This window comes from Hyperoodon ampullatus, assembly GCF_949752795.1.
Source record: "Hyperoodon ampullatus genome assembly, chromosome: 4".
NCBI classification, from domain to species: Eukaryota; Metazoa; Chordata; class Mammalia; order Artiodactyla; family Ziphiidae; genus Hyperoodon; species Hyperoodon ampullatus.
The window spans coordinates 135,425,886-135,452,475 of NC_136917.1; the positions used below are offsets into that span (position 1 = coordinate 135,425,886).

The 26,590-nt window shown below is 38.7% G+C and overlaps 2 protein-coding genes across 2 annotated transcripts in view; one reads left to right on the forward strand and one right to left on the reverse strand.

Annotated features, from left to right (window-relative positions):
• The window catches only part of MOCS2 (molybdenum cofactor synthesis 2), a 43,877-nt gene extending 27,585 nt beyond the window's left edge, over positions 1 to 16,292 (forward strand). Inside the window, exon 5 of the mRNA XM_079702710.1 lies at positions 16,170 to 16,292. Within this exon, the coding sequence (XP_079558836.1) occupies positions 16,170 to 16,184 (15 nt within the window). The 3' untranslated portion in view covers positions 16,185 to 16,292. The remainder of the gene's footprint in view (positions 1 to 16,169) is intronic.
• The window catches only part of ITGA2 (integrin subunit alpha 2), a gene marked incomplete at both ends in the record, with an annotated part of 107,929 nt that continues 82,472 nt past the window's right edge, over positions 1,134 to 26,590 (reverse strand). Inside the window, 14 exons of the mRNA XM_079702707.1 lie at positions 1,134 to 1,214; positions 1,674 to 1,790; positions 4,264 to 4,353; positions 9,073 to 9,186; positions 11,058 to 11,162; positions 12,136 to 12,246; positions 13,723 to 13,825; positions 17,130 to 17,213; positions 17,300 to 17,376; positions 18,346 to 18,438; positions 19,557 to 19,698; positions 21,960 to 22,042; positions 22,634 to 22,744; positions 25,215 to 25,366. Coding sequence (XP_079558833.1) covers positions 1,134 to 1,214; positions 1,674 to 1,790; positions 4,264 to 4,353; positions 9,073 to 9,186; positions 11,058 to 11,162; positions 12,136 to 12,246; positions 13,723 to 13,825; positions 17,130 to 17,213; positions 17,300 to 17,376; positions 18,346 to 18,438; positions 19,557 to 19,698; positions 21,960 to 22,042; positions 22,634 to 22,744; positions 25,215 to 25,366 — 1,463 coding nt within the window. The remainder of the gene's footprint in view (positions 1,215 to 1,673; positions 1,791 to 4,263; positions 4,354 to 9,072; positions 9,187 to 11,057; positions 11,163 to 12,135; positions 12,247 to 13,722; positions 13,826 to 17,129; positions 17,214 to 17,299; positions 17,377 to 18,345; positions 18,439 to 19,556; positions 19,699 to 21,959; positions 22,043 to 22,633; positions 22,745 to 25,214; positions 25,367 to 26,590) is intronic.

The following is a 26,590-nucleotide window of genomic DNA, read 5'->3' on the forward strand; positions in this document are numbered from 1 at the left end:
CTGAAATCTCAACAATTAGAAGTTCACTTGGGCTTTTCTTGCATATTTATCAATAAATGAAAATAGCTCCCTGAAGTTAAGGGGATTATACAGTAATTCACGCAAGTGTGGAAGTGAAACAGATGACTGACTGCCTTCTCACACCTGGAGAAGAGCAGCTGCCCTGGGAGTGGGAGATTTGGACAAGGAGGGTGGAAAACTCTGGACTCCTGGAGAGGAAGGCAGGCAGCAGCAGGCATCGAGAATATGGGGGCACCAGGAGGTGGGAGAGGTTCATTGTGGAAGGAGGAAGGATTCCAAACAAATTACTCATCTTTCAGAAATTCACAAGGTCCCCCCCGCCCCCTGCCAGCCAGCCAGCCAGTCAGGGTCAGCCAGTTATGCATCCTAAAGGAGAAAAATTTCCTCCTTCCAGGCGGGGCCTCCAACAGACAAGATTCTACCATAAATGATGTTACAGATTTTAAACAAAAGTTTGTGCTTTGGCCTCTAAATCCTTCAGGCCCCTAACCCTCCCCCAGTGAAATGGAGATTTCCTCTGCAGGAGGCCCCTACCAGTCATCAAGCATGTTTTGATAAGTACATCATCGCAAGAAAGGGACTCTAAGGAAGCAGCTGTGGGCTGACAACAGCAAATTTTACCTAGTGTATAAACAAAATTATCACTGAAAATATCCTCTGTGGCGACTTTGGACGAGCAGCATTAAGTTGAAAACCTGTGTTGGTTTTTTTGCCCATCAGCATCAATATATCCAAGCTAATTATATACCTATACCGAGTACTTCCACTTTTGTTGTTTGAAAACAATCATTTAAAATGATTGGGTTTTTCCCCCAAAAAATATTCTGAGAAAGGTTATATTTTTCTTTAAGAGTTCTCCTGTTTGGAAACATTTCATGTAAACTCTGGACCAGCCAACTGATCACTTTCCCCCCAACATAAAATAGTCTTTTACCCTTTATACTCCTGCGCTCCCAAATCCCTCACAGTTTCTTTACAAACTGACCTGCAGTTCTAGTATACCTATTCCGTTACTAAGTTACACTGGGATTTTTAAGAAATCCGTTCATGCGAATAGTAAACCCTGGCTGTAATGCTGCCCCTTCCCACTGCAGTGGGAACTGCTGGGTGATTCAGCTGTTGAGTTCTGTGGTCTCATCAATTTCATCTGGATTTTTGGTCATTTTTTCATATTTTCTTTTGAAGAATCCAAGCTGTAAGATGATGATGTAAAAACATTACCACTTCTGGCGTATTTTGTATGGACCCAGACTCCCCACTCCTTGCACCTCTGGGAATCAAGGGGATCTGGAGAGGTCAGTGTGCAGAGAGTGTTGACCTGGCATCAGCCCTTCAGCAAGGAGATTAATACCCAGAGTTGAAATGAATTGCATAAAGTTAAATTTTTCAGGGTCTACTTACTTGCAGGTGAACAAAACATTCAGGGTCTGGATGAAAGAAGGTTGGAGAAAAGGGACCAAGACCAAGGAGATAAAATCCTTACTGACTGTTTTCAAGAACATGAGTGAGAATTTGCAAATAAACTTGCATTTCCTTTTTGCTTATGATAGATGAGGAGGTACCATATAAAACTTAGGGTTGCTCTGTGATAAGGAAATTCAAGACAGAGGCCTTCAGGACCCCTGTATTTTTAAATATGAAACATTTCTTACCTTCCATAAAATTGCAACCAGAGCTAATAACAGAAGGATTCCAGCGATTGCACTTCCTACTATAACTCCGGTTGGTACTTCAGCTTTCTCGTGGGGTTTCATTATGGTAACGGGAATCTGTAAGTGTATATACAAAACAATTGCGTTAATTTTAGCACTGAAAAAAAGTGAGATGGTCTAGTCAAATCCTCTAATTTTATAAGATGGTCTGGAAAGGGGATGTGACTTCCTCACGATCACATTCCTCAGTTAAATATTGTACAGTACAATCTCGAGACAAAATGCTCCTGCAAATACAGGCAAGGCATGCAAGTCTTCCCATTTCCTTCCTTTAACTGCATCAGTATTTAGTGGATATGTCATCTCTGACAGTCTCAGATGCTTTAATCACTTATGAAATTTGGAACTTTAGTTTCAGGCATCCAGTCTCATCATCAAGTGAAAGCATTTGGAACCCAGTCTTGGGGAGGAGAGTCAAAAAATTAACAACACAAACCCCTTGTGATTAAACAATAACAACAACAACTACTTTGAATCGGGCTCCTAAAATGTTGATTTACTTGATATGGATTGTTAACAAGTAGAAGTAATATCTCAGGGCTCAAGTTGACCTTTTCAGTGGTAAATTGCCCTTGAGGTTACACATGATTCTTAACGTCCACTTCCTGGCAGTCTTTGTGGCTTTGTAATAGCATGGCTGCCGTAAGAGTTCTAACAGTAAAACTGTATATTCTTTTTTTTTTTTTTTAATTGGGGAAAGAATCACAACCATTTTTAAAGAGCTAATTTTGGAGCCAAACAAGGGGAGAAAACCTAATTTATTTACTTGATTTAACACTGAATTACAGTGGCAGATAAGCTGCTTTTCACCACAGAATTTATGAGTTGGGCTAAACTTGAGTCTGGCCTTTTGGTGACTATATTTCTTCTCATTTGGATTTTTAAGAGCTAAACTAAGGCTTTATAAATTTAGGAATAAAATAACTAGATTCATGTAGTTCATTGCTTAGTGGCAGTCATATCCCTACTTCTCTCTATTCTAGAACTTCCTAATCCAGGCTCCATGGATCTTTAGGGAACTATGAGTACATGATTTTTGTATTGGCTTTTTAAGTGGGCTTGGAATTCAAATAAATTTAAGAATCACTTGTCTACCTATAGGGATAGGTCAATTATTATTTGGATTCCAAAATATAATTTTTAAATTTATTTAAAAGCTATTTGGATTCAAAAAATATTTTTATAGACACAAGTAATAGTTGGCCTCTATTACTTATCAGTATTGCTCAGAGAAAACCATGAAAAGAAAAATCTCCCAAAAGGTTCATTGAAATTGTTAATTTGAATTTTTAATTAATGCATTTATTTAATACTGCTTTCTAAAAAAAACCAGATTTCAGCAGAGGTCCAGGTATTGTCTGAACACTACATTTTTCTGAAATGAACTTTTAAAATATCTATAGTACTTGCCCCCTCTCGAGGCTTAGTTCATAGCACTTTGAATTTGAAGCCCACGTTTCCTTTGGCTCCGTTTCTGATTTTCCACACCCCAGCCTCTGAAGAGAGGGTGTGGGCCTTCGCTGATAGTCCTAAACCAGAAGCAGAGCAGCATCCTCTATGTGGAATCATTTTTGCTGGGAAAGTACTGGGACAGCAGGGCTGTGAGCTCCACTCTCAGGCATCAAGAGAGGTCCAGAGTTCACAAGGCCATTGGCTTTTTAGCCAAGTCCATAGACTGCAGCAGTGGACTAGTGGACTGGGGCCAGCTGCCAAGCTGGCCTCCGGGCAGAGTCTTGAACTGGCTTCCAGTTCCTAACAAAAGCGTTGGGAGGAAGATGCCCAGGGCTCTGCCAGCAGGTTAGCTGAGCATGGAAATCTTGCTATATCTAAATATGGCATATTCTAACCAGAGTTCCAGTGCGAAGGAAAGTTGTCCCGTGCCAGCTCCTGGAACAGTGAGCCTTTGTTTTCTGTGAACATACATTTCTTTGCCAACCCCCCTTTTTTTTTAAATCAAGAGAAGCATTTATAGTTTTCTAGACTGAAGATCGAATGAATGGATGTTTCACACAGTGTCAGTGTCTAGTTTTAAGGAGTACTGCTAAAAAAAAAGAAAAAGCCCTCTAATGCCTTATTTATTAAGCATACTTGAGCACTTCTCTTTCAAAAATACTCTAAAATACTATGTATGATTCAAAGGAGCATGACTTAGATTTCATGGCCGAGGATGTAAACTGCTTTGTGTAAGCATGAGCAGAAAGGAGGAGCCATGGTGCTGGTTAATGCCTGGAGGAGGGAGGAGGGAGCCACAGCAAGATGGGGCCCCTTCCCCCTTGTGCCTCCTGTCAGATCATCACTTCTGATCCAGCCTTGCCAGCGTGGGCACGAGGGGGAGGGCAAGTACACCAGGGGGCTCTTTTGAGTAGCAAACACCCTTATCAAAGCTCAGCATGATAAACACTAGCCTTTCAGAGTTTCAGTAAGATACTTCTGTATACATGTAGATGCGAAAGTGACTATTGTAAATGGTCAGAAATGGAATGCCTGTCAGAGACTCCAGCGCCCACAGGGAGGGATGCGACGCACTCACCGTGACGGTGTTTTCTTCGATCGCATATATCTGAGGGTTATAGGTGTCGATTTCTGCCGCTGCTGTCAGCTGTACTGTCTGAAAAGTCGACTGGAACATAAGAAGAATAAAGACTATATTTTATCCTAGCAGAAGTTAATGTATAAAACTCGGCATGTTCCTTATTTATGTTCTTGTGGAAAGTGACAAGAGCAAATGCCAACTCTGAAGACTCAAGCATCTGTGTGTCCTTAAATCGCCGATATGCTGGGACCCCATGTGAGAACTTAAACCATGCGGGTGACTGGGCCCTGCCATAGCAAATTAAATGAAGTCTCTTCTTTTCTGATATGGATTCCTTTTATTTCCTTTTCTTCTCTGATTGCTGTGGCTAAAACTTCCAAAACTATGTTGATTAATAGTGGTGAGAGTGGGCAACCTTGTCTTGTTCCTGATCTTAGTGGAAATGGTTTCAGTTTTTCACCACTGAGGACGATGTTGGCTGTGGGTTTCTCATATATGGCCTTATTCTGTTGAGGAAAGTTCCCTCTGTGCCTGCTTTCTGCAGGGTTTTTATCATAAATGGGTGTTGAATTTTGTCGAAAGCTTTCTGGCCTAACCCTAAATGTAAGGCCAGAAACTATCAAACTCTTAGAGGAAAACATAGGCAGAACACTCTATGACATAAATCACAGCAAGATCCTTTTGGACCCACCTCCTAGAGAAATGGAAATAAAAATAAACAAATGAGACCTAATGAAACTTCAAAGCTTTTGCACAGCAAAGGAAACCATAAACAAGATAAAAGACAACCCTCAGAATGGGAGAAAATATTTGCAAATGAAGCAACTGACAAAGGATTAATCTCCAAAATTTACAAGCAGCTCATGCAGCTCAATAACAAAAAAACAACCCAATCCAAAAATGGCCAGAAGACCTAAATACACATTTCTCCAAAGAAGATATACAGATTGCCAACAAACACATGAAAGAATGCTCAACATCATTAATCATTAGAGAAACGCAAATCAAAACCACAATAAGATATCATCTCACACCAGTCAGAATGGCCATCATCAAAAAATCTACAAACAATAAATGCTGGAGAGGGTGTGGAGAAAAGGGGACACTCTTGCACTGCTGGTGGGAATGTGAATTGGTACAGCCACTATGGAGAACAGTATGGAGGTTCCTTAAAAAACTACAAATAGAACTACCACATGACCCAGCAATCCCACTACTGGGCATATACCCTGAGAAAACCATAATTCAAAAAGAGTCATGTACCAAAATGTTCATTGCAGCTCTATTTACAATAGCTAGGAGATGGAAGCAACCTAAGTGTCCATCATCAGAAGAATGGATAAAGAAGATGTGGCACATATATACAATGGAATATTACTCAGCCATAAAAAGAAACGAAATTGAGTTATTTGTAGTGAGGTGGATGGACCTAGAGTCTGTCATACAGAGTGAAGTAAGTCAGAAAGAGAAAGACAAATACCATATGCTAACACATATATATGGAATCTAAGAAAAAAAAAAAGTCATGAAGAACCTAGGGGTAAGACTGAAATAAAGACACAGACCTACTAGAGAATGGACTTGAGGATATGGGGAGGAGGAAGGGTAAGTGGTGACAAAGTGAGAGAGTGGCATGGACATATATACACTACCAAACGTAAAATAGATAGTGGGAAGCAGCTGCATAGCGCAGGGAGATCAGCTAGGTGCTTTGTGACCACCTAGAGGGGTGGGATAGGGAGGGTGGGAGGGAGGGAGATGCAAGAGGGAAGAGATATGGGAACATATGTATATGTATAACTGATTCACTTTGTTATAAAGCAGAAACTAACACAGCATTGTAAAGCAATTATACTCCAATAAAGATGTTAGAAGAAAAAAAAAAAAAACGAAGTCTCGGGGGGTGGGGTCTAGATACCAGCCGGTTAAAGCCTCTCTCTCGGTAACTCTAACTTGTAAACAGGGGTGAAAAACAAGGGTTTAGAAATGAAGTTTTTAATTGGGAAAGATCATAGTTTAGGTTTCTAAAAACAACGAAGTTTGTGACATGAGAGAAAATTGAAAACTTGGTGTTTTTAAATATTTACCTGAATAAATCACAAAACAGAATGTGAAATCAGATTCAAAAGGAAGAGAGTTTCTCTTTTGGGTACACATGTGTAAAATAAAACTGTTTAAAGACCATGCATGTCAGTGGCAGACATCCTAAACCTTGTGTCAGTGCTATATAACATGAGTAATAATTTCAGATTTCCTAATCTAAGCATTTTTATAAAAAATACTGGATTTGGGGCAGGCATATAGGAAGGACATACATTTTATGCTGATGTTATTAGTAACCTCCAAAAACGAAATAATTTTACATGCATTCCTGAATCTAGTTACAGAAAAATAATCTATTTTTCAGTGGATACATTACTGATGTGTATATTGTTTTCTCTATAATCAAGTATCGGGACTGACACTTATTTAGAGATGGAATACAATGCCCAGATTTGAGAACTGCCTTCACATGATCTGGCTACTAGGATTTAGTTTTTGTGGTTACTAGGGCACATGATTCAATATACTCCATGAGGTAATTTGCTAAACTATATCTGGAAGCCAGAAAGAGAATGCATATCCAAAAAGTGAGCAATTTATTTCCTTTCCACTGGCTCAGTCTCTGATTAGCCTTAATTTTCTCAAGATGGAAGATTGCAGTAGAAGTTAACCCTGATCACTGGTCTCTCAAACATACATTATTTGGGGAACATTAGGAGTATTGATGATGGTTTAAATTTCAAAAGGAGTAACAGTTAAGTGAATGTTCTTATTTAATAGTCCCTGCAGACTAGATATGAAAGAATTTCCTTACAACACTGATATATCTGCCCTCCTAAGTCTGGCCCTTTGCACGGGTACGCAGTATCCTGCAGGGTTAACAAGTAGCGGTAGGCGTACCATGCACACCCAGGAGAGTGAAGTCACACACCTGCTAGCATTCAACAAGCCTTTTCCTTACAAAGGGCAACCGACAATGCCACTGATTTGGAAGCCTGAGCAATCACTTTGTGATGAAATTACTTGAAATGTTAAGTTGACTTGCACTGCCTCAGAAAAAGGGCAAAAGATAGTATATTCATGGGCTCTAATACAGGAAGTAGGATTCATATTTCAGACTGGATCTCCTAGATGGTCTGAGAACATCCACTGTTGAAATGGTTCAAAACAAGATAAACATTTGACCTTTCATGAAGGAGGAAGATATGTAGGACTTGATATGCAATAACTCTCATGGGTGTTTTTCAGCTTAACTATCATAACCATGTTGAAAAAGCATAAATAATACACTTCTTCAGAATTTTGCTTCCAGAAATGAAACTGCTGCTTCTGAAAACCTTGGGGAAGGTACTATAAAAAGTCTTACAGTTAAAATGATGTAGCTTTAAACAAACTCAAGAAAAACCAGATGCTTTTTACAGAGCCGGGGTGATTGCCTTTTGATTTGCAACAGTCAATTTTCCTTCCCAGCTGGCAAAGGTTACTATGAAAACATTTGTTCCTCAAATCCAAGGAGCCAAGATCCAGTGGGTAAAACTGAGCGCCAAACTGCAGCAGCTGGGATGATGGTATAACTGCCTGCTTTGCGTCTTACAGGATTTAGAGGCATCCTGAAGGCTTGAAAGCAAATGCAACTAACAAGAAAACCAAATACAGGCAAACAAGGAGAAAACCCAACTCCTCACTCCTCCACTTCTCTAGTTTTTCACCTGCCTTTCACAATTCCTCTTTCTCTTATGTCTTTATCAAAGAATATGGCTTATATTTTGGTTCCAGGGCCAAGTTTGGAGGGAGCCAAGTTCTCTGATGTGACATAAAACTCCATAGCAGGGAGGGGTTTGTTGGAGAGATCATGAAGTGGTTAGAAAATAGGCAATAGGGTATGGTTGGTAAGCACCTTGAAGACTGATTTATTCGTTTAAAAAAAATTCACTGAGAGCCACAAGGCCCCCTGGAGGTTTCAAACTAATTTCTATTTTGCTGCCTCAATCAGAGCCAGTGTTAGTAAAATGAACGGCTCGCCGCTTATGTAGTCAGATTTAAGGAGCTCTGTCCATCCTTACACTTCCCGTGCCAGACTGAAATTCTGGCTACCGAAATCTCTGCTGAAAGCAGGTATCACTACTGCCAAGTCACACCTGCCAATTGGAAAAACACCCTGACATTGCTTTGGCACATTCCTCAAACTTGTGAGACAAATGACTTAAAAAAAATTGTAAGCACACTGGGGCTTTCACCAGAGAAGGGATTAAAAACAGGAGAGCAGAGTGGTTACACCTGGCTCTAATATAGGAAGATGGATTCTTAGGTTAGATTCATCTACCAGGTAGCTTGAGATCAGTCACCAGTCACCTGGGAGCACAGGGAATTGAGGCACTTTGATTTGGGTGTGTCATGGAGGAGACCAGAAGTCAGAAAAGTCAAGAGCAGGGGAAGGAAGACAGAGCAGGTGGCCCACTGCACCCCAGGCAGCCGAGGGGATCCTGACACCATTTCCAGAGATTCTGCTCCGGTAGGTTGGCATGGAGTCTAAGAAGCAGATGCTTTACAAGCAGCCCAGGTGATTCTGAGGCACAGCCAGGTTGGGCAAGCTTTGGAAAGGGATGGAAGCATACTACCTTCCAAGGTAAGATTGCTCTGGGTCATTGGGCATGGCTGACATTAGTCAGAATGCTGATTCTGTCAGAGGGTGCGACCTTATTGACAGTGAAGGCTTATGTTTCATTGCTATCGATGAGCCGAATAAACAAAGCTGGTACTTACTACTGCGAAAGTCCCGTTCCAGATTCTGGTAGACACATTAAGGAAGTATTCTCCTTTCACCTGAAGGTCTTTCAGCCAGCAGGTGACGTTACTACATGAAGCGGTTCTGCAGTTCTTTCAGGTTGGAGTCAAGGGTAAAAGAAGAGAGAGTTAGTGCGGGCTTTAAAAAATAAACACCAAAATTCTACAAAGACAGATAAAACCCAGGACTGGGAAGGATCTAAGGAAATGAGCAATCTCATGAACTATTAGTAGTAGTTACAACCCTTCTTCTGGAGAGTTTAGCACTTTGCCTCAAAATGTAAAAAGTGCATGTCCTTTGCCCCTGCCGCTTCCCATCTGTGTGGAAGGCTGCAGGAGATAATCGTAAGTGTGTGCAGAAGAGTACAGCAGGCGTGTTTACTGAAGTTTCTGTTTCTCAGAGTTAAAGAGAAACAACCCCCACAAGTCTGTTAATCAACTATACTCCAGTGTAAAATAAAAATTTTTTAAAAACCCAAAGACTAAACAATCCGTGTTTATGAACAGTGTACTAGTTAAGTAAATTATTGAATATACATACACAAAATGTAGTACAATTTAGTCAGTAACCTCATGATACAGATGCATTCCTTGAATTTTAAAAAAGTCAGTAAAAGAATCAGTGGTTGCCAAGAGTTAGGGGGGAAGGAGGGATGAATAGGTGGAGCGCAGAGGAGTTTCTGGACTATTCTGCACACACCGCAATTGTGGATCCATGTCATTATACGCTCGTCCAAACCAATAGAACATACATCAAGGGTAACCTAATGTAAACCATGGACTTTGGGTAATTATGATGTGTCAGTGTAGACTCATCGATTGAAACAAATGTACCACTCTGCGGGGTGGGGGGAGGCGGGTTCATAGTGTAGGAGGCTGTGGGTAAGTGGGGCAAGAGGTATATGGGAAATTTCTGTATTTAAACTCAATTTTGCTGTGAACCTAAAATTGCTCTAAAAATAAAGCCTATTAAAAGATCTGTGACATATCGGCCAATGAAAAAAGGTAGCTTGGTCCATTTATGTAACAGTGTACATGTGCTTATATGTAGGTTAATGATTAGAGGTAAGGAAGACTGTTCATTAAATGTTAAGTGGTCAGCTGTTAGATTTCTGGAGGACTTTAGTTTCTTCTTTGTTTTTCATCTTATGTTTCCTCTATATTCACAGAAGTTGCCTTTTTTACAAAATCAAAACATTTTCACAAAAATAAGGAAAATGCTGAGAGGTATAACTCATCTCATACCCTGAGATGAGTTTCTCCTGAGCATTTTTACATACCTCTGTTCAGATTTAGACCACATTTACACTGTAATTACACTATAGTTATTTAAATAAGAAACTGTTCATTCTCCTGTTTTCCCATCCTTCATGAAATAAAATAATTGCAATAAAAACAGGAGAATTTCAGTGTTGTTCATAGGGGAGAGCTGAGGTTGGTTTAGGTTTTACTATTCACTAAATGTTTGCTTATTTGAATACTTCATATTTGCCAAGTGCCATGCTAGATGCAAGTGTCTTTCCCAAAAAAGTGGCATAACTCTCGAGCAGGAGACGAGAAAATATTGAAAACAGAGAAGGGTGGTCAGAGAGTCAAATTTAACAGCTCAATAAAAGATGTCAGTGATTATGTGGAGGAGGTGAGGGGTGCTTCACCTCCCACACATGCCCAGCTCCCACTCAGCTCTTTGCAACATTTCCAGTGTGCACGACACAAAACCAGTTTGACATGGAGTCCTTTTAGTATCATGAAATTTGGAACATGTATTTTATAATAATGGCATAAATAATAATTCCAATAACCTAGATTTCAGCATGTATTTTCTTGATTCACACAGATCATCAAAGGCAAAATAGGAAAGTTCTACCACCTGAGGTGGCAGGAAAAAAGAAGTGCCTCAATTTCCAGATAAAACAAACAATGAATCACTAAAGGAAGTTTTCACCCCATTAACCTGTCCTCACCAATTCTTTTACGTGACGGAAATTTTCACTCTTGAAAGATATAGAAGAAGATGTTTGTCCTATTTTCAGTGGATTTATTTCGGCTTTGCAACTGATGTCACCAGCCTACAAAGAAGGACATCAAATCAGTCTTAGGAAGCAAGATGGTTTATGATGTTATTTCCGACTTGTTAGGAAATCCTATTGTCACATGTTGGGGCAGGGGAGGGGCTCCCAGGATTCTCTTCACTGTGCTGACCTGGCCACACTTCTGTTCATCACTGATGTAAACCCTGAAGTATTCAGATCCTCCTGACGTGACTCGATGGCATGGCGCTGGTTCTTGCAGCCCACATGTGATGACACAAATTTGTAATAATTGTCTGGGAGTGATTTATTTAATTCAGGGTTTTTTCCTGTGGAACAGTTTAGGTTTTTGCTTTCCTGTAGTCACCTATAAACAGCGCAGAAGTAACACTGCTGTAGCATTAGCTAAGTGCTAGACTATGGCTGAGCTACTGTCAGGGGTTTGGCTACAGCATCCCTGTAGCCGGAGGGCTTTTAGAGAAATACCCAGAGAGCTTTTAAAGAAAAACACTGGTGCTAGAGCCTTAGCCCTGGAGATTCTGATTTAATTGCCTGGGGTAGGTGTGGGCATCACACGTATTTAAAAGGTGCCAGGTGATTAAATGAGCAACCAGGGTTGACAACTACCAGTTGAAAGTCCAGGCTGGCAGCTTGAAGACCAGCTACTGACTGCAGCTGTGTAGACCAACTACTCTCCCACTAGGGGTTCAACCTCTCACTTCCCAGCCAACTAACTTCTCTATAAACAGGGCTCTGACAAAGTCAGATCTCCAGCTGGTCAGAAGGAGGTTTCAATAATTTCTGCCATCTGTACATCCCTACACTCAGACATCTCTTATAACAATATCCTGCTTCTAATATGAAATTAACTGCTAGTTACCTGGCATCCAGGGTGCATAGGGGTTATCTTTTCAGTTTCTTGTCTGTATGATGCAGACGTGATCACCTACACTTCATGGAACACTTCCATATGGAAGGTACTCGTATTTATAGGCAATTTGGCTGCACTTACCTGGTCCGTGTGCACCCCAGTCAGGTACATCAGTGGGTTCTTGCCTCTGGTGTATTGAGGGATATGGATGATTACAGATGCCATGCTGACTGGAACACTTCCTGTTGTTACCTATGTAGTAAGAAAACATTCTGATTGCCGCTACATCATACACATGTTGGAAGGAACGTGATCAACAACCTCAGTGTTGATGAAGGGCAACTTTTAAGTGGTAAGAGTGAGTCCATATGAAAGTGAGTCATTACTACTTTATGGTCACTCTTTGACTCACTGTGTTTTACCTCTTGGAAGAATCTCAACATCTACAATTTTAACTGGTAAATAATGTGACTTAGGAGATGATTAAAAACACCTACCATCTGTGGGTTTGGTCTGCTAGGGCATGAAGTCCCACTCTGCCCCTGACTAGCAGTGTGGCTTGGGCAAGGTACTTCACCTCCTTATGCTTCAGTTTTCTCATTTTTAAAATAAAGATAATTGGCCTATCGGTAGGTATGCACAGATACAGCCTCTGTTCTCGCTGGTGGAAAGTCTGTCCTAATTGTCCAGGGCTCATGCCCTACTGGTTATTAAACATTTTAAAGAACACTCATAGGAACAATAATCCTATCAATCTCATAACTGATCTGGGAATTAAATGGGTTAACATACATAAAGCACTTCATACAAAGGCTGATACTTATTACATGTTCTTTGAATATTATAATATATACTATTAATTGACTAAATGTTTCATTAAAGAAGTAGTTGCCAAATACCATGTACATTTTATAAATTCCAGTATCTGGATCACAAAGCAAGACTCCTTTAAGAACTTTTTAAATCACTGAATTATAGAGTTGCAACCATGTGACAGACTTATAGGAAATGTACAAAAATAAAATGGTAATGACTAAGGGTGGTGGGTGGATTCTTCCCTTTTTATTTTCCAAAGTTTATGCAATGTTATAAAATATCATTCTCTCATAAATTCATTTCTCTTTATATAACTGAAAACAAACTTTAAATTTGTACTTTACTAATAGCCAATAGAAACTAATTTTAAAATATTTTTATATACTACTTAGCATGACTGTACAAAATAAATATTTGTATACAAATGGTGAGCTTCTCAAATAGAAGTGGTTTCCAAGGATAAATTGGCATACTGATTATATTTCAGAGACTTTTGTCCGTAGTAATATCATTATATTACTGCCCTGTTGATTAATGTGCAACAATTGCTTTCAAAATACATCAATTATCTCTTACCCAGGACACATAACTATGTACAAAGCCCACCTGTTTACTTATCAATGGTCTACCTTAGTAGTTCTCAAAGTATGGCACCCACACCAGAAGCATCAGCATCACCTGGGAACTTGTTAGAACTGCACATTGTTAGATCCACCCCAGGCCTTTTGAATCAGAAACACTGGAGATGGAGCCCAGTGACATGTGTTTTAACAAGACTCCAGGTGATTCTAATGCGTGCTCAAGTCTGAGAACCACTGGTATATTTCAACTTATTTTTACTTTCTTCTTCTCCTGCCCTCATTTTTTTTCCCCTTTCTCTTGATTTTCCATTCTTATGTCAGGCTTACCAACCTTAATGGAGAAGATGAATTTTGGACCAATATCTTCAAAATTGTTCACAATAGAAGGAATATTCCCATCCGAGGAGACTTCATAAAAATTTATGTTGGTAGATCTGTTGGATGATGTTTGTAAAGATGAATATTTTAGTTATGCTATTGTTCTTGAAGTTTAATATTTCTTTTATCTAAATATTTTCTAGCTTATTTTACAAGTGAAAGAGTTTACATTTAGGTACAAAATATTAAACGAAAACAAATGCTTATTATGGACTTATGATCCAGTGTACATTTCTAAGGCTAAAACAAGTTCCTTTCAAAACATATCCCTTAATGATCACTCTGCTGAGATTCTTTGTGTTAAATGTGTATCAGTTGTAAAGTTTCTAAAATAAGTACAAATGTATTAAGAATTTATAGTGAAAGTCTTCTCGAGATATTATATCTTGACAGGTGTGTCAAGATATACTGACAGGTGTGTTAATATAGTGGACACTTGGTCCTTATTGATTGGATGAATGGATTTCTAAGGCAGAGGATTTTCCACTTGGTATGATGGCTGAAGTACCATGATAAGATATCGGGCATTAGCTCCTGCACTACTCATCACTGTATACATTTTATTTATTATTCCTTCTCCCTATTCTTCCCTAGTTCCAAACCAGCTCTGATGCTTTGGTCTGAATTGGGGTTGGTCAGTCTGTTTCCACCACTGACCATACAGACCATCTCTAAGGTGGCTGACCAGGAGTTTTATTAGACTAGGCCTAGAGGCACTGGCCTAATTGGACTTCTTTGCTTGGGGCTGCTGAGTAGGGTTTGCAAGTGAAGTGATGACCAGGCCAGAGGGAACCCCACAGGACCACTGAGACTGGAAGGTAACTGAATACCATTCCCTCTCTTCACTCATTTCTGGGAATCTGAGGATGGATTTCAACTAGGGTAGCTTCATTGAGGGGTGGAGGGTAGATAGCAGGGATGGGAGTCTGAGAAGCAATATTTATTCCCAACAGACAATTTATCCTAACTACAGGATGTTGATTCTATTTCCTAAAAAAAAAAAAAAAAATTGGACTGGATATTTTCTGAGAGTTGTTTGGTTTCTTTACTGAAAATCTTGCCTTTTTCTTTTTTTATGCCTTAGAATTTTTTCCCAAATTCTCAAAAGGAAAATATGCCATAGGGACTTAAATAGATGTAGTATTTGTCAAGGTTATATCTATGAGAGGAAACAATGATTTGTTAGCCTTACATGGAAAATGGGAAAATGGACTAGGATTAAAAACAGAAAGCCTGACCCCAATAAAAATTAATTACAATAAAAGAAAATAAAACAGAAAGTCTGGCTTTATGTCCATGAATTATTCCCTTTGCCTTCCAGAAGATCTTTGTGCGAGCCGCTAAGTATGGCCAGTTTTTAAATTGATTAATATGCTCTGTTTTTGCATTTTAAAGAGTTCCAGTATTTTTCCATGTTACTTAAGTGTTCCTTCATTTACTTAAGTATTGATCAATATATTAGCAGTTAGCTACTCAGGCAGATCTTGTTTTAGAAGTAATTCTACTGTCATCTATTTCCATCCATCATATTTGCACAAAATAATTACATACTTATACAGTATCAAAGTGATTCCTAAGGGATATACTCAATAATTGGGTAGGACTTTTTTTCAAAAAAAGTAAACTCTGTGTGTGTGTGTGTATAATGCATATATCCTGGTAGATAAATAAACCCTGTATCTGGAAGGTATTCTGAAACCAGTCAAGTTAGTCATCTACAAAATGACCAGAGGAGATGCAGAGGGATGATTTCACTTTTCGTTGTGTACGTTTCTGTAATGTTTGGATTTTCTATCCATGTACATTTAATATCTTTTTTTACAAAAGACATTAAGAGAAATTATCTGAGAGGTAGGATTAGGAGCCACTTTAGCTTTATTCTTTATAATTCTCCATACTTTTTTAAACTGCATGATATACTTAAAAGAATATGAGAATGTCTGAGAATCCAATTTACCATCACAAAAAATACATAGCTAAGATGTTAGTAAAAGTGAAGTCCCACTTCAGTATTGTATTTATTTCATCTTAAAATATCTGAAAAAATTGGCCATGGTGGGAGAATGTAATTAGAAAAAGGCTCTATTAACAAAAAGCATTTAGGATGAGAAAGAAGCATTAAAGGTAGGAAGAAAAAAAAATCAGGTAATGTGGTGCTATCAGTCTCTTTGGCTGCATCTGTTTTCAGTTACTTATTTTAGCAGCTGAGGGCCCTTTGAAATCTGCAGTTACTGAATAATTTTTCAGGGATGGATGACTTGGGCTATACTTTGTTTCTGCTACTTTGTTTCTGCTTTTGCTGTTTGCAACTCACTCGATAAGGAAACATTCTTTTCATCTTTGCTCATGTGTCTCTAGCTGTAGACATAATGACATATTTTCCTTTTTGTTTTTGCTCAGGGATCTGTTGGATGATCTACATATTCCATGCTTTAGGGACTGATGTTAGAGAAATCAGCGGTCACTGGACACTTTGAAGTGTGGCTCCTTGGGGATACACTGCTGCGTGTTTTCCAGGGGTCACTGATCTGTGCTGCGAAGCTGCCTTAGTGTTTCAGCAGGTAGAGAACTCTGGTTCCCAGGCTTGGAAATGGGTGTCACCTGCAGCCTGTGTACCTGCATAGCTGTGCCCCAACGTGTCTGTGCCCATGAACCCACTTCCCTTCTTGAAGGTGATCCTATTAGCACCTGTGGTGTCTATACGTTATTCACCTCTCAAGACACATGTCTCTCTGAACAATTCAAGATAACTGGTATCAACTAGTACCATTTTGCCTGGTGCTCTCAGGTTTACTTGCTTTGGGCGGGCAAGAAAATGGAATAACTCATGTCCTTCTGGATGACCTCTTTTGAAAAATGCCTCATTTTCTCCTGGTTGGAAGAAACCCCTAATCTGCTATGTCAGGAATTTTCCACCCAGAAACTAATTTTCTGTAACTAGATTCAGTATTTGTGTTTGGGGCTTCAACGTCCAGGAGTGGGGACATTGCTTGAGATCTCATGTGGACACTAGGACACAGGCATGGAGAAGGAAGTGGTGGCAACTCCTTGGGGCCCTGCGAGTTCTGCTTTGACAGCTCGTCCGAGGGCCTGCGGGGGAGTTTCCCTTGGCAAGTGACAGAGGATTATTCCTTTGTCTTTCTGGTGTTGCTCTTAGTCAATAAAGCTAAAGAGTCCCTCAAGATTCCCCTAGGGACCAGTTTGTCCCTGGACTTCTGTTTTAGTCGACAATGAGGAAATATTTTAATTCAAATTCCCCAGTTAAGAATGAGCATATAGAGGACTTGTTCAGTCATGAACCAAATATGTTATGAGCCAGACTGATGTCCATGGTCACAGGCTGCCCACTGTTTCACCTACCTTGTTATGTGAATTTCAGCATCATACAGCAGAGAGAGTTTGAAGTTGACTGAATTATCTGCCTTGTTTTCCTCGTAGCTTTCACTATTGAAAGGAACATGAGGAAATTACTGAAAGAGAAATATTAGAAAAGCCACCCATCATTAATTCATGACTTCATCATGTTTTACCTTAAGGCTTGGAAACTGACAGAGGCCTGATTCTGAAGGTTTTGAAGATTGAAGTCGAAGTTAATAGTGAAAGTCACCTATACACAAAATGAAAATTCATCAATCTATGATGCTTTGTGCTCCGGGACCAACATGAAAAAAAAAAGTGTCCATAAAAGTAAACTCACTCCCATTTGATTCTGAATTTTATAAACCTTAAGCTTTATAATTTGTAGAGTATCTATGTATTTGTTCACCTTGCCTTACCTTCAGAATAGAACTGAATTCACCTGACATATACATACAGCACATCACAGGCACTTACACTTATGTGAATTTGAAGGCTTTGTGCTGATGTAAAATTTGCTTACTAGGGGTTAAAAATGATATCCATGACAGTAAAAGCACTTTGACCGGTGTTGGTCAATGTGTTCAGAAATAAAGAACTTTCTATATCGTATGTGCCTTTGGGAATGAACTGCACAGGGGAAAATCCCACTTTTATTAATAACTTAAAACATGCAGATATTTAAAAACTTCCTCTAAATATGCAGGCAACATTGATAGTCAAATGGATAAAGAAGGTGTGGTACATATATACAGTGGAATATTACTCAGCCATAAAAAGGAACGAAATTGGGTCATTTGTAGAGATGTGGATGGACACAGACTGTCATACAGAGTGAAGTAAGAAAGAAAAACAAATATCGTATATTAACGCATATATGTGGAACCTAGAAAAATGGTACAGATGAACCAGTTTGCAGGGCAGAAATTGAGACACAGATGTAGAGAACAAACGTATGGACACCAAGGGGGGAAAGCAGCGGGGCGGTGGTGGTGGGATGAATTGGGAGATTGGGATGAACATATATATACTGATGTGTATAAAATAGGTAACTAATACGAATCTGCTTTATAAAAAAAATAAATGAAAAAAAAAACACATGCAGGCAGTTATTTTGTGGTGCCTATCAAATGACAATACCTAATAAAGATGGCTCATTGGTTAACACCAATGGCAAGGAGGGGCCAGCATGGATTTAAGGATAAGATGCAAGGTGTACCTGTTGTTCCCTTTTTAAAGCAGGGTAGCCCACATTGCAGGTAACAGACTTCTGAGATGAAGCAATCTGGCATGTCACTTCTGTCCCATCAACCTGAATGAGACCAAGGAAACAATGATCAATTAGTATGCAATGTGTGTATGTGTGCATGCGCACGCACATACGTGCTGAAGGATGTATAAACCACCTGGAAATTCTAGCAGAAAGGTTGGTTCACACCAAGACTTGAAAATTTTGTATGAATTGTCTAAGTGGCTAACATACTATTTTTTATTGCTAAGCAGGACACCCAACAAGACAAAGGAGAGGTCAAATACTGGAATTTTACCCAGAAATAAATCATATTTCTTATATTTCAGGAGCACAAAATAACTTTAATCCACTATTTAGAAATGCTGTCTTTAATACATACTTTTCTCTCAGTATATTTTCAAAGTTGTAGTTTCAAGAGAAAGACAAATAAAATATAGTTTTTGTTTATACCTTAAATAATTTAAAGAATCATTTTAGTTTTCCTCAGGTTTTTTTCTCTTTAAAATAAGAAGTTGTCATTTGGCACAAAAAATTTAAACACTGAAGTCAGAATAGGTTTAGAACACTAAATCTATTAAGTTCACATTGACTTTAAACTGGATGAAACCATCTTTTAATACTTTCATCAAGTAGTGAATTTGGAAAATCTCAGCTTCTTCCTTCTCTCCTTTTCACTGCTTGGTGGCAAAGGAGGGACCAGAAGGACATTCACGGACAAGTGTTTTCCTGGTATAGCGATCAAGTCAACATGATTAACTGACCTCATTGGAATGCAGCATCTTGGCAGCAGCAAGACCTGTGGTTACTAAGCTCAGGCTGAGCTGTGGGACTCTAATTTCTCAGAGCAAGTGCAGCTCCCAGCATCCGTGCAGCACCGAGGAAGCCTCATCACACAGATGGCTTGAGGAGAGTTTATGGTAGAGTCTGGCTACTACTGCCAAGTGTCAGGGCAAAGGAAAACTGACCCAAGCTGGGAAGCAGAATTGGTCTAGATACACAGCCAGGCTATGTTTCTCAAGTGGTTTAACTAGTTGGGAGCCACAAGTCAGGACTGATCATGCTCAGGGTTAAGGTGTTTCTTCAGAAAACACAGAGGACATGGAGATTTGAGTATAAGGGAGACAGTAATTGACAACAAGTAGGAAACAGATCAGTTAACACAGGGTGCCTTCACATACCGGCATGGACCAGGAAGCAAAAAACAGATTTTCTGAAAAATCAACAACAATCCCACTGTTATATGCACTTTCCTTTTTGTTTTTCAGTGTTACTGAAAATGTTAACCTTTTGTTTTGGCTGCTGACAATGAAGGGCTGTTGTCTGTAAAAGTAAAAAGGAGAAAAAGAAAAAAAGTCATTACAATTTTTTTTTAAAAGCTAGTATTCAAATACTTTACTCAAAAAAAAACCTCTTTAGATTTACTATTTAGAAGACTGAGAAAATTGCTTAATAATAAATTATCTTCATAGTAAAATAATATTAACAATGAATGACTAAATGCTACTGGAGTTTCTTTTTTGTTGCTTTTAATTACATTGCAGAAAAAAGCACCATCCAAATACAAGTGGTTTTATATTTCTTAGTGTTTTACTTCTATATGGATGAGAGAAATTGAAGTTTTTATTTATTTTTTTTTATTGACATATAGTTGATTTACAATATTATATTAGTTTCAGGTGTACAACATAGCAATTCAATCCTTTCAGAGATTATACTCCATTTAAAGTTATTACAAAATAGTGGCTATATTTTGCTGTGCTGTACAATATATGCTTATTACTGATCTATTTTATACATGGTAGTTTGTATCGCTTAATCCCCTACCTCTGCCTTTCCCCTTCCTCCTTCCCTCTGCCCACTGGTAACCACTAGTTTATTATTTTTAACTGTGAGTCTATTTCTGTCTTGCTATATACGTTTGTTTTATTTTTTAGATTCTCTATATAAGTGATAACATAAAGTATCTGTCTTTCTCTGACTTATTTCATGAAGCATAATATGCTCTAGGTCCCTCTATGTTTATTGCAAGTGGCAGAATTTTATCCTTTTTATGGCTGAGTAATATTCCATTGTATATATAAATGTGTGTTTATGTTTGTATATGTATGTGTGTGTGTCACATCTTCTTTATCCATTCATCTGTTGATGGACACTTAGGTTGCTTCCATATCTTGGTTGTTGTAAATAATGCTGCTGTGAACATTGGGGTGCATCTATCTTTTTGAATTAGTGTTTTTGTTTTCTTTGGATTCATATCCAGGAGTGGAATTGCTAGATCATATGGTAGTTCTATATTTAGTTTTTCGAGAAACCTCCATACTGCACCAATTTACATCCCCACCAACAGTGTACAAGTGTTCCCTTTTCTCCACATCCTCACTAACATTCATTGTGTTCTTTTTGATGATAGCCATCCTGCTAGGTATGAGGTGACATCTCATTGTGGTTTTGATTTGCATTTCTCTGATGATTAGCGATGTTGAGCATGTTTTTATATGTTTGTTGGCCATATGTATGTCTTCCTTGGAAAAATGTCTATTCAGGTCTTCTACCCATTTTTAAATTGGGTTGTTTGGTTTTTTGAGTTGTATGAGTTGTTTATATATTTTGGATATTAACCCCTTATTGGTCATATCATTTACAAATATTTTCTCCCATTCAGTGGGTTGTCTTTTTGTTTTGTCAGTGGTTTCCTTTGCTGTGCATAAGCCCTTAAATTTAATTAGATCCCAGTTATTTATTTTTGCTTTTATTTCTTTTGTCTTAGGAGACAGAGACAGAAAAAATACTGCTACAATTTATGTCAAAGAGTGTTCTGCCTATGTACTCTTCTAGGAGTTTTATGGTTTCAGGTCCTTACTCCATTTTGTGTTTATTTTTGTATATGATATGAGAAAATGTTCTAATTTTATTCTTTTACATGTAGCTGTCCAGCCTTCTCAGCACCACTTATTGAAGGGATTGTCTTTTCTCCATTGTATATTCTTGCCTGTGTCATAGACTAATTGATCATAAATACATGGGTTTATTTCAGGACTCTCTATTATGTTCCAATGATCTATATATATGTGTTTTTGTGCCAGTACCATGCTCTTTTAATTACTGTAGCTTTGTAGCATAGTCTGAAGACACTTCTAACTTTGTTCTTTTTTCTCAAGATTGCTTTGACAATTTGGGGTCTTCTGTGGTTCCATATAAATTTTAGAATTATTTGTTCTAGTTCTGTGAAAAATGTCATGGACATTTTGATAGAGATTGCATTAAATCTGTAGTTTGCTTTGGGCAGTATGGATATTTTAACAAAATTAATTCTTCCAATTCAAGAGTACAGGATATCTTTCCATTTCTTTGGATCATTTTCAGATTCCTTCATCAATGTTTTATAGTTTTCAGAGTATAGGTCTTTCACCTCCTTGGTTAAGTTTATTCCTAGATACTTTGTAATTTAGATTTTAAAGGTTTTTAAGAATTATAGATGTTTCTTTTATAGAAAAAAATCTCTATAAACATTCACCCAAATGAAGTAATCTAATGTGTCTTTTATTTCTACAGTTTTCACTGAACTTTAAAGGAAAACTTACTGAGCGGCTGGCAGCTGTTGAACATCTAGAACTAGATCAGAGATGCAAACTCCATCATCACCACAATCTTTATAGAAAGGGATCTACAAAAAAGCAAAAATTATCCCAGAAATTTGCTCTTGAGTTAAGAAAGCAAATTGTGGAAGAACACATATAGTATCACTCCATTTACATAAAGTTCAAAACCACGCAGAACTAAACAATGTTTTAGGAATATATACATGTTTAGCAACATCAGAAAGAAAAGCATTGATAAATGCAAAATTCAAGATGATGATTTGCTTTGGGGGAATAAGATAGAAGTGGGTATGATGGGGTGGGGAGTGATACAGAGAATTTCAGAGGTATTGGTACCATTTTATTTTTTTTAAGTGGGTGGTGAGCACAAGGTGTTCACTTTATTGTTACTTATTTCTTCAACAAACATTTATTGAGCACCTATGGTGGGCCAAACACTGCTCAAGGTGCTGGGAATAGAGCAGGGAACAAGGAAAACAAATATCCCTGCCTTCATGGAAATTACATGCTGGTAAACTTTACATATAAGTAACTGTATTTCAATTAGAAAATTAACAACTTAAAGGCTATGGCCTAAGTATCCTTCAAACACTAAGGCAGTGACTGTGAAACTTTGTCAGCTAGTCTGAATTCCAAGAAGGGCAAACTACACTTACACTGAAGACCTTGACTGTCTCAGAGTAGGCTTCGAGGGTAGGGTTAGTGCCAGGGTTTTCCAGACTGATGTTCACACACAGATCCAGAGAGCTGACAACATCAGAGGGCTCCTAAACACACACATGCACAGAGTCAGTTGATTAGGGCACGGCAGCTTCAAAACAAGAAAACAACCACAAATGTGTTCATGATTAAGGACACAGTCTACTCTCAATCCTGCAGAATAGCTCTGTTTTGAATTTTCAAGGCTCTTGCTTCTTCACTTCTGTCCTAAGTCTGCTCTTAGCCTCTCCGCTTCTAAGAGACTTAAAAACCTGGGCTCAGTAAAAATTTGAAGCAGTAATTCTTAGTTAAGCTCATCAGTAATCTCATTATTTATACACAATTATCAATATTTAGATGAGATGTCCAGTTTTAAATGCTCAGAAGACCCCTCTGTCAGTACCAAGCTCTGGGGCTGTTGGCCGTGTTCTTCCAATTCCTATTGCCAAGACTTACGGAGTCCTTAGGTGTCCTGACCAAATCTCTGGAAGAGAATATTAAGACCTACAAGGGAAAGTGCCCAGGGTTGGCTGTCAGGAATGGACAAGGGGACTCCCTTCCTTAGAACCTAACTTTAGTCTACAAAACCAGATCAAAGTGTTTCCCACACTTCAAACCAAGCTCCCCAACTTCTGGCCTAGCTGACTGTTAGTGGCTGAACTGCTCTTTGCACATAGAAGATGATGCATGTATCACTCTACAGACATTAAAACCAACACTGTCCAGCTACAAGTATGACATTTCCTCTTTGTCTTTAGTAAAAACAGTGGAGGATTTGCAGTGTTCCAGGAGGCCTGGGCAGCTTCCGGTTTTTGAGGTTTCCTGTCTATTGAAAAATGAAAATAATGCCAAAACAGGGTTGCAAATGCCATCTAGCATTCTTCTTCAAGAAAGAACAATGTCTGTACAATGGTAAGCACTAAAAATGAAATCTGCATTTTCCTAGAAGTGGTATCTTTATTCTCTTTGTTCGTTCACAGGCAGGACTTACTCCTATCTTGAGCCCTTTTGGAGGGGCCTGACCACTACAATGGCTTCCTGACTACAAGGAAATGTGTGCTCGGCTGGCTGCAGGGTTGGCACATAGGATGGACTTTGGTATTGATAGCAAATGTGGTGTGTTACCTGGAACACCTGTGGTCTTAGCTGACCACAGTAACACATACCTCGTAAAAACTTCACAAGTATACATGTCAGAGAACAGGAGATATATCTATATACACACATACATACATACACCACAGCCTGGCTGTCTTCATTCCCCCACAATGGATTACACATTTAATTTGATCCACCACTTAGCACAAGGGTTAAGAGAAAATGGAATCTGGCTTTTATTCCTTTAAAGAAGCTGTATAATTGGCACATTAACAACAACAAAAAAGTCCAGGCCTTCACAAAGAAGAAACCTTCAACTTGAATATAAATAACTCAACTGATTTTAGTTCATCCGACCATTAACTTTGTTTTTCCAACTCTTATACTTAGCATTTCTTGAGATGTTATTTCTGTGCCATCCATCTACATCAGAAGTATTTGGGGATGCCCCTTAGACCTGTGCATTCCTTGGACCTTCAAACCCAAATTTCTGGTGGTGGGGTTACAGAATATCCATTTTATAAAAGTTTCCTTGGCAATTCTTACGAATCTTAAACTCTGAGAACCACATTCTAGGAAAGTTCTTAAACAACTCTTTTAAAAATAGTTTCCTGAGTAAATTACACTTTCAAATACCATTACATGGTTCCTAGGGGGAAATATTCATGTAATTTATAAAATAGATTTTCTTTTAGTTTTCTCCTGAGAAGCACTTTTCCTACTTGGGAGAGTTTCAAAATCCATGTGAACTGTAGTAACTATGGCATAAGATTATAGCCAATAATTTTTACCTCATAATCTACCATCCTTCACCTATATCAGTTTAATCCAATAATGGAAAGGCCAATTAGAATTGTCCTTTTCAGTCGTTTAAAAATAAATAAAATTTCTCCTCATATGAAAATGTCAAAATAAAATTTATTGTCAACTAAAAGTTCTTCCTGTTAAACATTTAAGAAAGTACTGGGGCTTCCCTGGTGGCGCAGTGGTTGAGAGTCTGCCTGCCGATGCAGGGGACATGGGTTCTTGCCCCGGACCGGGAAGATCCCAGGTGCTGCGGAGCGGCTGGGCCCGTGAGCCATGGCTGCTGAGCCTGCGCGTCCGGAGCCTGTGGCAACGGGAGAGGCCACAATGGTGAGAGGCCCGCATACCGCAAAAAAACAAACAAAAAAGAAAGCACTGTCCTTGATTTCTTTAAGAATCTTATTTTCAGCCCTTTTACTTGCAATCCCAAATAAAATTTAATGCAACTAACTTGTACAATAATAGAATGTGACCGTATATACTAGTATAAAGGAAATACACTCCTGTTCATAGATGAGAAAAACATTAACTAGAAGAACAAGCATTTATCTAACTCATAAGCTTCCATTTTAGGCTTTCGCCATTCATTAGTCGTTAAGAAGAAATGAGATGAAAGGGATGACTCTGAGGCCTCACCTGTATGTGGATGATGTACTCAGAGCAACTCTGTGCTTGATTTACTATCATGGTCTTCTGCAAGCACCTTTCATTATTTTCTTTAAATAATCCCCTGGAGGTTACTCTGGGTGAATATTGGTCTGCATCAATTGTGATGTTATATACAATGGCTATAATAAAAGTCATAAAGAAATGTTATTACAAATAAACTTAAGGAAAAAGCATCCCTGTTTTATTGTGTCCTACTGGGTAAAGTCTTTGACTTCAAGAAAACAAAAACCAGTCTTTCTACTGATGGACTGTGAACCATGGATGGCCTATGATATTTGTAATTCTAGCTCTGGTATGATGTGTCAATACGTGACTGTGGATGCAAAGAAATGTGATTCAAAGAAACATGGATCGATGCAGTGGAAGGAAAAGTAGATTTGCCACCAGGAAATCTACTGAATGAAGTTGGTCAAATTACTTCCTCAAATATCGGTTTCATTGTCCATAAAGTGGTGACATGGAAAGGAACTGTTGAGTGCCTACAATTGAACACATTCTTATATGTTATCTTATACAAATTTTACAATAAACCTGGAACGTGGATATTATTATCCTATTTTTCAGATTATGAGCAGAATATTATCCTATTTTTTGAAATAATTCACCTCAGTTCATACAGCTAGGGCATGGTCAGAAATAAAGTTTGGGTAATTTTGAAATCAGATCCCGTGTTCCTGCTGTTTCTGTGCAGTTTTGAGGATTCACTGTTATTTGAGGATTAAGTTAGATACTCTAAGGGGACATGTATAGTGCCTGGCATATTCTAGATGTTTACTTGGGGAAAGGCATGTAACACTGCAGTAACAAGTTTTGAATCAGATGCTTTGAATCCTAATCCCACCATTTACGAGCTTTAGGCAATTTGCTTAACCTCTTTGAACCTCCATTTCCTCATCTATAAAACAGAGATAGGGCTTCCCTGGTGGCGCAGTGGTTGAGAGTCTGCCTGCCGATGCAGGGGACACAGGTTCGTGCCCCGGTCTGGGAAGATCCCACATGCCGCGGAGCGGCTGGGCCTGTGAGCCATGGCCGCTGAGCCTGCGCGTCCGGAGCCTGTGCTCCGCAATGGGAGAGGCCACAACAATGAGAGGCCTGCGTACCGCGAAAAAAAAAAACAAAGAAAACATAGATAATAATACTAACCTAGGGAAATGGAAATGAGAAACAAATGTGATAAAAATTGATGTCAGTAGCCAATGTCCAAACTATCAGAACCTTCAATAAAGTCTGCTGGCTACATGTCCAAAACAGAGAGAGAAGACCTGATACTATTAATAGCATCAACTGCCTTATTTGGGATTACTCTATCTTATTACTTCCAATGTTTTAAAGGTTGAATATAC